Source organism: Heloderma suspectum, chromosome 11, assembly GCF_057233095.1.
Source record: "Heloderma suspectum isolate Gila_16-S chromosome 11, 16-S_ref, whole genome shotgun sequence".
Taxonomy (NCBI): Eukaryota; Metazoa; Chordata; class Lepidosauria; order Squamata; family Helodermatidae; genus Heloderma; species Heloderma suspectum.
Genome location: NC_139468.1, coordinates 19476067 through 19489798, shown reverse-complemented (window position 1 = coordinate 19489798; position 13732 = coordinate 19476067). Strand labels below are relative to the sequence as shown.

General features: G+C 45.1%; 2 protein-coding genes across 5 annotated transcripts in view; one reads left to right on the top strand and one right to left on the bottom strand.

Moving 5' to 3' along the window:
* The window catches only part of DMXL2 (Dmx like 2), a 123924-nt gene extending 121762 nt beyond the window's left edge, over positions 1 to 2162 (top strand). For all 4 annotated transcript variants that reach the window (XR_014785352.1, XM_084817103.1, XM_084817102.1 and 1 more), the window contains one exon: positions 268 to 2162. Coding sequence is in view for 3 of the 4 variants with exons in the window: in XM_084817103.1 (XP_084673229.1) it covers positions 268 to 477 (210 nt within the window). In the remaining variant the exon portion in view is untranslated. The remainder of the gene's footprint in view (positions 1 to 267) is intronic.
* A 1522-nt stretch (positions 2163 to 3684) lies between these two features.
* The window catches only part of GLDN (gliomedin), a 52231-nt gene continuing 42183 nt past the window's right edge, over positions 3685 to 13732 (bottom strand). The window contains exon 10 of the mRNA XM_084817106.1: positions 3685 to 7688. Within this exon, the coding sequence (XP_084673232.1) occupies positions 7169 to 7688 (520 nt within the window). The 3' untranslated portion in view covers positions 3685 to 7168. The remainder of the gene's footprint in view (positions 7689 to 13732) is intronic.

The window sequence follows — 13732 nt, the reverse complement described above, 5'->3', positions numbered from 1 at the left end:
CCAGAATGGAAGCTCTGCCCCACTGAAGCTGGAGCCACCAGCCACCAGAACTTCTCCAAAACTGAATTCAGCCCTGGACCGAAAGGGGTTCCCCATCCCAGTGTTACCTGAGATTCTGTGAGCTGGAGATGCCGGGGATTGAGCCTGGCACCTTCTGCATGCAAAAGTATGCTGTACCACTGGTCCTTTGCTTAAGGGGATACAGTAGGCTAACTCTGGACCCAGTATCTACTGACAAGATGCATGCTTGCCATTGTCTCCTTGTAGGTGTGGAGACTGGCGGGCTACGGTTTAATCCACTCATTTAAACACGAACATGCCAAGCAGTCCATCTTCCGAAACCTGAGCGCTGGAGTCATGCAGATTGAAATGGCGCAAGGCAATCGCATCTTCTCCTGTGGAGCGGATGGCACCCTGAAGATGCGGGTTTTACCCAATGCGTTCGATATTCCTTCAAGCCTTTGTGACATTCTGTAGACTTTGCTGCTTCCCCTTTCCGAGAAGGTTTAACGTTCCAGGGGAACTGGAGAATGCTGTAATGAGCAATTAAGAAGGGATGCTACCATACTTCGCTTTCAGAGTAATCATTGCAGCATTTAATGCTATAGTTGAATTAATGAGAAGAGCAATGTTTTGATTTTTTTTTTAAAAAAAGCCACCCACACATTTGTATTGTTTTGAGCACTGCACCTATGGATTGATGGGATGGAAATGCATGCCCTGTTGTCAGAGGTGATGTCCCAGCGGAGCGATAGCTGGGCCTGTGTTCTCTGACCCGTGAGCCTTGTTTACTTAAGTAAGCATAACAACACTTATCCTGCAGTTGCAGCAAATACCTAAAGTAAGCTATTTTTCATGTACTTTCAGGATATTCTTCCACATCTTTGCCACTAATTTGAAGCATGTCTGCATCTTTTTCCCCTCCATTTGGAAAATAATTTGTCATGATGAAGGGTATTCCAAGTGAGTGTGATCTTATGTTGTTGTTTATTATTAATGATTATTATTTCAGGTCATACCACTACAAAAATGTGATGACCACACAATCAGTGGACCAATGTGCAATGAGGAATGTACTGTATATTATTTGATGCTGATATCCTTTTCTCTTCCTCCTCCTTCAGTTCCCTGAGTTAGCATTAATGCACAACAGTTGGTACTGTAAATTGCACAGAAGCACATTTCTCAGAACCAGTGGAATTTTTCTTAAATTGCACACTATTTTTGCTTTTCTATCTCCTTGGGCAGTAGATATGAAACACATGGGACTGCCCCTGAAAATAGAAGCCCTGAGTTGCATTCCCCTCTTTCCTCTATAACTTGAAGTACAGCTTACTCCTGGCCTTTTCATTATTATTTGTGTTTCTCCACCTCCCTCTCCACACCACTGACTGGTGAGGGAAGGGAATCAAGTAGTATAATGAGTCATCAGTATAAAGTACGTTGTACTAAACATTATGGAGGACAGGAGTGAATTCAACACAGGGCTTCCATTTTCACTGGTGACTCTTAAGTCTTTCATAACATTGAATTCCGTCCTTTTCTTCCTTCCCCCCCCCCCCGTTATTTTCAGTCCTGCCTTTTACATTAGGAATGTATTGTGAACACTGTTTGTAGTGAAGGAGAGCCTAGTTATCCTTTTGAGTTTTGTTTTGTCCAGAATAAAACAAAACAAAACGTCATTAAATAAAGCTGTAGAAGAAACTACTGATAGAACCATATAATGCCGCATTTCAGATGAATGTCAGGCTTACACGTGGCCAGCTAGTAAATAGTTGACAAGATCGGTAATCTAAACTGTTTCCGCAGCATATTGTATAAACTATGCAGAGGTCAATATTGTTTGCTTGTAATATACCAGTTATTGTTTGTCATATTTAGATGTATTTTTCTCTGCTGTAAACAGGAAGACACATTCTTACTAAGATGACAGAGCTGATGTCTGTGTATTTAAATGTTAGCAAATTGTAATTTTCCCCCCTCTAATGAGAATGTTGATGTCTGTGCTGTATCGTAAAAGAGGGGGAAAAAAGATGGGATAAGATGCACCTTTTGTCTAAAGGCAATTTTAATTGCAAGCTGTGAAGTATATATAGGAGAAGAAAGCAAATGTCATTTGTTTTACCTTTGTAAGTTAAATAAATTCCTTTTATTTCACGGAACACCCTGGTGCCTCTGTCTTTTGCACTTCACTATATAAGCTAGAGGCTTTACAATGTTTGATTGGAACAAATACCCCAGGAAGGATGATTTTGGAAGCCCATCGGTTTCTAAAGAAAGGACATTCTGATAAGCCTCTTGAAGGAAATGGCAAGGAATAGTACTGTTGCACACATTTTTATAAGGATAATATAAAGTGAGCTAAAATGACAAGTCTTGTAGCACCTTAAAGACTTAAATGTATTATGGCATAACTTTTGGCAGACTGGAGTCTCCTTCATCCAATGAAGCTGCATCTGGCAGAGCTGTGCACATTCCAAACACTTGCACATATAATACACCCCATGTAAAACTTGGTTAAACTTGGTTAGAACAGCCTTTCCCAACTTGGTGCCCTCGACATGTGTTGGAGTAGAACTTCCACCATCCCCAACGAGCATGGCCAGCCAGGTTGGGGAAGGCTGGTATAGAGCAGTCTTCCCCAACTTGATGCCCTCCAGATGTTTTGGACTACAACTCCCAGCCTGACCATTGCCAATGGTGACTGGGGCTGATAGGAGTTTGAGTTCAAAGGTTCTGGGGGGGTATCAGGTTACCGAAGGCTATTGTAGAGCATAGACTCCTGTAAAATCTTGGCTATCCTCTTCAGAAGAAAACAAGGCAACTTGTGCACCTGCAAAGTTGATTAAACTTTTAAACTGGCATGGTTTTGAAGAGGGCCTCTGGTGGGAATTCCAGTGAAGTGTTTGTTCCTGCCATAGCTCTTCCTTCTTCTTCCTGACTGTTAGAGAAATACGACAATGGAACCAATTCCCTAGGGAGCTGCTGGGCTCTCCCACAGTGGAGGCATTCAAGACAAGGCTGGACAGCCATCTGTCAGGGATGCTTTGACTTGGATTCCTGCACTGAGCAGGGGGTTTGACGCGATGGTCTTATAGGCCCCTTCCAACCCTACTATTCTATGATTCGTAGTTCCTAGTCCCTGTCCACTTAGTTCAATGGCTTGCCAAAATACTTTTCCTCAGCGGTGGCCCCTCATTTGTGATACTCTCTCTTCAGGGATATACGGCTGGCCAACTTCCCCTGTTATCTTTCATTTCGGCCTGCTTTTGGTCAAGGAAATTTTTAGCCTTCCATGCCGCATTTTGCACCTTTTATTGCTTATTAACTGGCTTGACTGTGAATTCTTCACATTTTAAATGTTGATCCTTAATTGTTAACACTGCTTTTTGAATGTTGTATTGTGTTTTAATATTTTGTAAGCTGCTTTGGGCTTACAACATTTAAATTAATTTAATTTGCGAAGTCGTCTAGGAGTATGACAGATTTATTTAATGTGTTATCTGGTTTGACCCTTTCAGTTATCTTGAGCCCTTCTGTTTTCCCCAGATGGCTCCCGGAACTTTTCTTCTTACTGATGACTTTTGCCCCACCCCCCAAAAAAACAATCTACCTCCATTTCACACATCCACCTTTTTATCACCATGACTGAATGCCAAAGGAGTCACCAAGTTCACTTCAGTCACCTCTTTGACCAGCTCACCCTTTATTCACAAACATTTTTCTTTGTGTCTTTCTGTGCCAACAAATATATACACACCTATGATCACGATTATCGCTAAAATCTCCTTATTTTAAAAATTGACAGTGCAACAGAGAAATGAGAACAAGACCACCTCAGATTAAATATTACATGTTTCAGTGGGTGGACACAGGCCTGGGGAGACAGACTATCACTCTTAAAGAGAGTTGAAGGTGGTATCTGAGAAACACTGTTTCCGATATTTGTTTAACTCCAGCTTTCTCCATTGTGGTGCCTTCCAGATGTGTTGGACTATAATTCCCATCACCCCCAGCCAGCATGGCTAATGACCATACTAGAAAAGAGGTTTGATCCAAGACAGCTGGAGGTCAAAACATTGGAGGAGACTGTTGTGCACACCCATTTCTTCCATCTCTAGCTTTGCCATTACATGGTTCTCTTTACTTCTGCTCTCTGCCTTACAAGGGACCAGTGTGTTCCAATCACCATCAGAAAAGGATTTGAATTACTGTTGGCACTGATGTTTTTCAAAGGAAGAATTGCTATTTCTTCTCCAGCCTTGCAAATAAACCCACAAAACTTACTAGTCTGCAAAAAAAAAAAAAAAAAGACCCCAACCCTACTACAAGGCTAGTAGCCTGAGTTTTCATGCTGGCCACAGAGGAGGGAAGCTGCCTCCTCTGGCCAGGATGAAAATGCAGGCTCTTTCCTTTTAAGCTAGTGGGAAAAAAAACCTGATTTCTATCAAGAGGACAGGGGGAAGGGAGACAGATCACTGTCCCCTGTACTAGCCTGTTACATTCCCATGATGCTTATAGATAGGGATGCCTCAGGCGCCCCCTGACCGCATCCCCTGAGCCTCTGGCCTCGCTCGCCCCCAGCCAGACGTTCTCCCCTACTCACCCAGACCTGTCCACGAGGACCCACCATTTTGCCAAGCTTATTTTTACAGAAAAAAAGGAGGTCATTAAAACATGCATATTTAAATACGCACAAATTTGGGCTGGGAAAGGCTGATCTACACAATATTAGAGGTGCAAATGGCCCATTTATGCCTCTAATATTGCATATATTAAGCTTTCTCAGCCCAAATTTGTGCATATGTAAATAGGCGCATTTTCATGACTTTGTCCATAAAAATAAGCTTGGCAAAGTGGCAGGCACTTGTGGATGGGATCCTGGGTGAGTGTGGGTGGCTGGGCGAGCTCGTGGGGGCTCGAGCGCAGATCTGGGGGGGCTTGAGTGAGGGCAGTGCTTCAGTGGGTGCCCACCAATACCGGATGGTGGGGAGTTCGTCCATCCCTGTTCATGGAGGAGAAACAAAACAGGCTGACTGTGAAGGAATGGAATAATCCATTCTTTCTCCACCAGCCTGCTCACTCACTTGCATGGAATTCCTGGTCAACTATGGAGACCAAGGAAGTTGTTCGATACAAGGTTGCTTTTCTCTGTCCCAGTAGCCCTTGGTGCAAGTTGAAATCTGATTTGCTCCTAGCAGGAGGAGCTAATCGCATATGACAGCGCAATCCTGTCTATGCCTACTCAGACATAAGCCCCTCTGAGTTCAATGAGACTTACTCCCAGGCAGGGATGGGAGTTGATTTTTAGGTTGCTTTCATTTTAACAAGAAACCTACCTAATTAACATTTCCTGAAGCAATACATGAACCGAAACAGAGCTGTTCTTTGGTGTTGGCACTTCTCCAAATTTTGCAGCGTATTCTCCAATAAAGAAATGCATACATTTGCACAAAAATGTGTGTATGCTGGTGATAATAATGTACAAAAATGCAGCACATTAGGAAAAATGGCTTGCAAAAACATGTCTACTAAGCAAAAATTCCCCTAACACTGATAAACGCGTATTAAAATGCATACCAATTTTTGTGTGGATTTTAACTAACAAAAACTCCGCACACTGATGCAGAAACAGGAAGGAACGAAGCGAAGATCGGAAAAATGAGAATCTGAAAAAAAACAGAAATTGATAAATTCATCCATCCTTACTCCCAGGAAAGTGTATCCAGGATTGTACCCAAAGTCTGTAATCCTGAACTTCCATCTTGAAACTCTTACCAACTGAAAACTTTGGTAGTTTTCCTTCATGCTCAGAAACTTCTTTTGTTTCTGTTCTGTGTTTTGTTTTTTAACTAAACATCTACCCCATTTGATTTTTTACTGAGCATCCACCCTGATGAAGAGGTTTTGAGTGGTCTGAAAGCTTGCCCACTGCTTTGTGATGGTTCAGTTGGTCCTAATAAGAAGGTAGTACACTACTGTTCCTTTGGGCTCATTCTTTTGTCCTACTATTCTCTTGTCAAACTGTTTTTGTAAGGTGGGGCTTGAAGCACAAATACACACACACACACACACACACACACACTGCAAGACACATGAAGCCTGCAATGGATGTGTACATCATGAGAAACTATATGCCTCCATTGTACCACTTCCAACTCTCCTGAAAACAGCCAAGGATTAGACCAGTGTTAAGATATTTATGAGCGTAGTACCTATTAGTGTGAAACGTCTTTGGAGTTATATGGGATGGATTCACAAACTGCCTTCCATGGATGGAAGGGCTCCACTCACAGAAGGTGGCTCCGCCCAATTTGGGGGGATCCCTTCCCCCTGCAACATAGCTCATCCCATTCACCAGGGTCTCCCAACCCACTATGTAGCATTTTCAGGGGATTAGAGGGGCTACCATGGAGAGGAGGGGGCAAAGAAGCCCGGTTCTATCAGCCCAGTTGCACGCAACTAGATCAGGATCCAACTCACAGCCGTGCATATAGTTCAATTCGACAATTGCCTCTTAAAATACATGCCAAATGGTTGCTCTGGAGTGGATCCTTTTCCCTCCATGAGCTGGGTTATGGGGAGGGGCACTACATCTGATCTGATCTGCAACCAGACTGATTTTAGACTGGCTCAATGGGTTGGGCCCTGGACCCAGTCTTCTGAAATCCCCTCAATCTCTGGTGCAACTGAGTAACAGCAGACTGGCACAACAAATTTTAAAAATATACTCAAAGTGAAATCGGAAAATGGGGAGGAAATTCTCTCCAAATCTTCCATAAGAAGCCAGATGACTTCATCACTGAGGTTGTTCGAGACGCATGACATTTGAAAGTTCCTCCCACCCCACAACCCCCTTCCTCCCCACATACAGACTGCGGCAAAGAAACAAAAAGCTCTTTGGGTTTTGCTGGCATGTAGCATCAGCCATAATATTAAGCAGCCTTTGTTCTATAAAGCCAAGAGCAGCCTACATAATTGAATGTACATGATGGACACACAGTGGATCGTAAACCTGCCCTATATACATGCTTGCACACAAATACACACTGTTCAATGGGCCTTGAATAGGAGATACGTATTTACTGAAAGTTGACCTCCAAACTGGATTCTTCCTTTACGAGGTAAAGCTGACCTGGTGGGCACACCTTTTTCATGCCAAAGGCATTCAGCTGATAAAATGGATGGGGTATTGCATTAAGAAGCCATGCTCCCATGTATAAAGGTGCTTATCCACCACGTTATAGGAGAGCATGGCCAGGACGGGCACAAACTCTGCATTGTCCTGCTTGGGTGGGGACAGCTGTTGCTCGAAACGCACGTCAGATAGGGACAGGTTCAACTTGAAACTTGTGTCGAGCTGCTTCTCTCTCAAGAGGTCAAAAGCAAACGCCACGTGCGCATGGTTCTTGTCTGTGATGTACAGTACCCCACAGGCGATGAACGCATTGCCAGCTTTGGACTGCGGGTAGGTCGTGTTGATGGGCGGCAGCATGGAAAACGTCTCCTCATTGACACGCACAACCGCGATGTGTCCGTCAGGCCTCGAATGGTACATCACCCAGAGTCCGTTTTCATCCACGGCGACACTGAAGTAGGATTTGGAAGCACTGAAGAGGTACATGCGGTCATAATACCAGGCATTCTCGACTTGGAGGGTTTGGGATAACTGTGTTGCAAAGTCATATCTGCAAGGATTGTTAGAAAAGAAGAGAAAAGTTAAGAATAACTACAAGAAAGCGTAGGGCTGTACACTGATTTTTAAGACAAACGAGAAACAAACAAATGCACACCATTCATTTTCATTCGTTTTAGGCTGAAATGAACGGAAGAACAAAAATGAATGAGACTCCAATTGTTTTGTTTTCCATCGAATCATATATAAATCAAGGACAGGACCTTAGAGAAGATTCCCTGAACTACAATATGTTTGAATTCTTTTTGAACCACCCACCCAGCCCCACCCTTTTCAACCTGAACCTACCCAGACACCCAGGCCTTGCTCTGAGTGTCTCTTCTGATGGAGGTTCAGAGGATGGCAACAAGGGACATGGCCTTCTCGGTGGCAGGCCCCCAATTCTCTCCCAATGGGGTCTGGCTTGCACCAACACGGTCACCTTTTGTGTGCCCGGTTAAGCCTGTCCTCTACTCCCAGGCATTTGATGGCATATGATGGGGCATTTGTATCAGTTGTTTTTTTTCAGGTCCAGTATCTTGTTGCAACTGTTTTAGCTGTTTAAATTATTTTACAGTTTGTATGCTAGAGATTTTATATTATGTTTTTATTGTCTTGTGGTGTGCATTTTTGTGAACTGCCCAGAGAGCTTTGGCTATTGGGGGGGGGGGGTAGAGAAATAAAATAAATAATAATAGAAATAATAATAAACCACTGGTCCACCAGCAGCAACAGTACTGGTCCAATCCTCCTGCAGAGAGAAGCAAGGAGGGAGGTCTCTCCTCATCCCCACCTAAGTCTGGTGTCCTTGCCTTAGGTGGCCCTTGAGAAAATGCAGTTTTCTCAAGAGCTACCGCCATTGCTGCAGCCCTTGGGAAAACTACATTTCTCAAAGGCCACCAGAGACTGTCTTCCTGGCCTGCACTGCTATGCAGCTTGTGAAGTGCTAGCCAGAGAGACTCCCCTGCTTTCTTCTCCCTGTGGAGTGGTTACAAGCCAGGTGAGCATGGAATAAAGGGTAGGGAAGAAGTGCTTTGGGGACTGGGTTGGCTTGGTCGGCACGTTCCAAAGTCCAGTAAAATAACCCATGACTGAAGGAGTAAAAACCTAAATTGTTTCTAAGCAAGGAGGTTCAGCCAGCACCCAGCCTTGTACTTGCCTTCACAGGGGCTGGCCGAATGTTTAATCTCTGAAGCACTGAAGTGTAACTGTGTCAGTGTTTTAATTACTCTTATTCCCAGAAATTCTGTGATGCTGGAACAATAATGGTAGAACCGTGGAGGTCAGTGAGCCACCAAAAGTAGTTCGAAAGGTGCTTAGCTGGCGTCTTGCCACGGGCCGATAAGAGTGTTGGAGGCAGCCTTCCAAGAGTGGCCCTGATGGAAGGATGCATCCCAACAGGAGAAAGCTGTCGTTTGATGATGCCACCCACAGCCTCCCAAAGGGTGAGAATGCACCCAAGAGGCAGGATCTCACGGCTGAAAGGCCAGCTGGCCATACAGTTTTGCGAAAGGAAAAGGCCACTATGAGGAAGGCAGTTCAGCATCTAAAGCAGATGAGGCAAAGGATAATGCTGGTCCAATCCAAAGTTTCCCTTTTGATCCTCAAAGCACAGAACATGCTGCTTAAGAGAGCTCAGTGTGAGGCATTCTCTCCCTATCGATGCCCTCCAGAGACCCAACAGCCACATTCAGATTTAACTAGGGATGGGAGAACCAAGTTCACCCGGATTCCCCGAACTCCACTTTGTAGCTGGTTTGCCACACTCTCATTTGCGACCTGCTTTTCCTTTCATTCAAATGGGAAAAGAGCACATTTCAAACAGGAAAATGTGCATTTTTGTGTGCATTTTCCAGAAAGGCACCCTTTCTCCCCATTGACTAAAGCATGGAAATGTGTAATTTTTGAAAAATGCACATTTTGAAGTACTCATTTTTCAAAATACACATCTTCGAAACACAATCCCAAGCTTGGGAATTTGCACTTTTTTTTTTTTTCTAATACACTCATGCTTTGCATTCACACTCAGGTTTGCAAGTGGGGCAAGTTCAAGTGATTTGCAAACTGGAACTAAATTCTCCACCCCTGGATGTAACACTGAACTACTGCCCTCTCCTGCTCCGGCACGGCTGCAAGGAGATCAGAAGCTCTTGCTTCCATTTTCAATGAACCACAGTTATGCATTCATGCAAACCAAGAACTGTGGTTCGTGTTAACTATGATTTAGAGCAGGGGTGCAGTCCAGGGGCCATTCAGCAGTGCAGCAGCAGAAAGGAGGGGGCAATTTTGATTTAAAGCCAGCCCTTTTTTATGCCTTTGATCCTGGAGGTAGCATACAGGCATGATAGACATCTAATGCTGCAATCCGATGGTCCCTGGGAGGGCGTCACAGGAGCCATTAGATTTTTTGGGTCTGCCCTGCTGAGGGCAAACCAATCTCGCAAGTCTCCTCCACAAGGCCGCAGGAAAGTACGCAGCCAGTGTTTCTCCAATGTCAGAACTCCGCCAGCAGAGAGCTCAAAAAGGAGACGTCCCAGGGAGCACCCATGGGTGTGCCGGAAAAGGCTGAGGATCCCACACATTCCCATGCCTCCCAACACCCCCCCCAAAAAAAGTTGGAAGAAGAGACAGCTTCAGCTATTGGGCAGTACAGAAATGTAATAAATGAAATAGAGAAGGATGCCAGTCCTGGAGCTGGTGCAGTTCATTTCTCACCCAGCAGAATAAAAGGGGGAGGGCAAAGTAAAAACAAAGACAAGTAAAGGAAATGGCTGGAAAGGGCCAACTCACAAGGAAAAAAAAGTTGGTGCTCCAAACCTTCTGTCCTGCTAGCATAAGCTGACAGGGCATGGGAAAAGAGAGTCCCTCCATCCCAGTTGCTCCATCTCCCTCCCAGATAAGATTGCTCTGCCCATAAAATTTCGGCTCCACCTTTTGAACCCTGAAAAGGGTTCTCAAGGTGGTTTCCAGATTAAAAATACAATAAAAAGAATGAGATCAGAAGAAATACAAATATATCAAGTCAGAAACGGGCAGAAATGAAGTCCAGATGTTTTCAACTTCCGCTCCCAGTATTCCTGGCCATTGGCCATGCTGGCAGGGGCTTCTGGAAGTTGCACATCTGGAGAGCTACCAAAACATATGGAGATGCATCTTCTCCCCTCCCACCCTGCTGTGAACTGAATCATTAAAAGAGCAGCACAAGAGGGGCATAAAAACCAAACACAGTGGGTCCGTTTTAGAAAGACATTGCTGCACCAGGAGGGTAGAAAAAACATACATGCATACACACATTCCAGACACAGCAAAATAAATAGAGAAGTCTTTACCACCCTCCTAAGAACTCAAGAGAGACGGGGCCAGCCAAATCTCTTTTGGGAGGGAGTCCCACAGTCTGGGTGCTACAGATGGGAGAACCATTACAGTGCTCTGCAAGTTCCAGGTACAGCAGGCATGCTGCATGTATCTGGAAACAGAAGACGTTCCAGACTTACTGCAAGTTAGTCCAGGTGTAGGCAAGCTGGTGCCCTCCAGATGTTTTGGACTACAGCTCCCCTAATCCCTGACCATTGGCCATGACAGCTGCGGCTTATGGGAATCATAGTCCAAAAACATCTGGAGGGCACTGGTAGGGATGTACAGATTGTGTAAAACCCGTTCTGTCTGTTTCGCAGGTTGTCAGGCACCTTTCATTCCATCGCCCCCGTCAACAAAATTGGATTTTTTTTAGCTTCTGAATTGGTGCAAATTCACACATGCAGAAATGTGCAAATTCCCACAAAATGCACAAATCCCACCCCCATGTGCATTTTCACACTTTTACCTATGGGGGAAATGCACATTTTCGGGCATTGTTTTTTAAAAAAATGTGTATTTTCCTAAAGCAAAATTCGTGCAAAATTCCCAAAGGTTAGAAAAATGGTCTGCAAGTCCATGCAATCTGCCTGAAAGGGGAAAACCTGGTCTGCTGCAGAATCCATGGGTTGAATTATCTATCTATCTATCTATCTATCTATCTATCTATCTATCTATCATCTATCTACTACATTTATATCCCACCTTTTTTCCTCTTTAAGGAACCCGAGGCGGTGTACATAATCCTCCTCCTCTCCATTTTATCCTCACAAACAACAACCCTGTGAGGTAGGTTGGGCTGAGAGGCAGTGACTGGCCCAAAGTCACCCAGTGAGCTCCCATGGCGGAGTGGGGACTAGAACCCAGATCTCCCAACTACCAGTCCAACACTCTAGCCACTACACCACACGCTTTCATAGAAATCCAAGCTCATTTGGTTCTGTTGTGGACTTCTCCGACATCCCTAGGTACTAGAATGCCTAGCCCTGAGTTAAGACCATTGCGCTATTGGGTCCAGTACTGTTTTGTTGTTGTTTACAGGTAAGCAAACCATCTTGAACATGCCTATAGCACTTTGAACCTATCTGGTGCTGCTTTACAAGGCTGTGTTAGAGCACACCTCCTCCCTGAAGCCTTCAAAGGCCTCCCACAAAAGCAATCCCCTGCTGAACGTCACTGGCTGATATTTAGAATTTCAAATATTCAACAAGGAGTGCCTTTAACAGAACTCATTATGACCCCACGAACCACCTTTGTTGCTTGGATTTGGCCCCATCTCCATGGGGGTAGGCCAAGGAGAACCTCACGCCTGCTTTCAAAGGGGGATGTTGCTGTTGGCTCAACATCAAGAGCTTGGTTGGAGATTGCCAAGTGGCAGAGGCCGATCCGAATACAGCTGGAAGCCTTGCCAAAGCATCCCAGCACAGCCAAGGCTGAGACTGCATCATCTCCTCATCCCAGCTCGCAGACAATGAAAGCTAACGACAGACAGACAGGCTGGCCCTGGGTACCACCATGAGCTTGGAACCCAGTCCTTGTGAAAGACGAGCTGCAAAACTTGGAGGAACAGGCAGATTTTCTGCAGGGATCTGCCAAGCGGGGGAAGAATGGAACCTCTTCAAACAAATATTAGACGCATCCCAGTCTGAACGCTGGTTAAGCAAGCATGCATGTTGACAGCAAGAGAGATGGACAGATGGCAGCGACAGATGGATCTTCATCAACTCCAAATGGTCAGAACAGGTTCTGGTGCCTGGAAGTTGAGAGTCTGCTCTGGGAGCTATGTCGTTCTTTCTTTCTTACTCTAAAGTTAGAGTGCTGGTCGGGAGATCCAGGTCCTAGGCACCACTTGGCCACGAAGCTCAGTAGATGACACTGGGCCAGTCACTGACTCTCAGGCTAACCTACCATACAGGGTTGTTGTGAGGATAAAATGGGGAGGGGGAGGACCATGTAAACAACCTTGGGTTCTTTCCAAGAGGAATAAAGGCAGGGTAAAATGTAATAATAAAAGAAGAGAAAACAATGCACAAGATTGGTGTGCTTCTGGTCACTCTATCATACCCTGTTGGGTCGCCTTCCCCAACCTGCTGCCCTCCAGATGTACTGGACTGCAATTCCCATCATTCCCAGGGGCTTCTCTTTAAGGGTGAGCCAAAGGAAAAGGGGGCAGGGCCAAACCACAAATGCATTGGATAGAGGGGGTGTCAACCCTTTGGTCCCAGTCTGGCCCCCCGCACCTGTAATGTTTATTCACAGTAAGTAACCCATCAAAACAAAAAGTTGGAGTGTGGTGAAGAGGTGTGTCTTTCAGCATTTTCCCAGAGGGTCTCAGCAGACACCTACATAACAGATGCTTCCATCTTTGTAAGTTTTGACCTATAAAGCCTTACATGGCTCGGGACCACAGTACGTGACGGAACATCTCTCCTGGCATAAACCGACCTGTACACTACACTCTTGATCTAAGGTCCTCCTCTGGGAGCTTTGGAGGGTGGAAACAAGGGAGAGGGCCTTCTTGGTGGTGGACCCCCACTTAGGGAACAATCTCCCTGACGAGGCCTGCCTGGTGCCAACACTGTCATCTTTTCAGTGCCAGGTTAAAACTGCCCTCTTCTCTCAGGCATTTGGAAGCATATGAGGAGTCTTTTTGATTGTCTCTGGCTGATGGTTTCAAGTTTGGGGGGATACATGTTGTTGTTG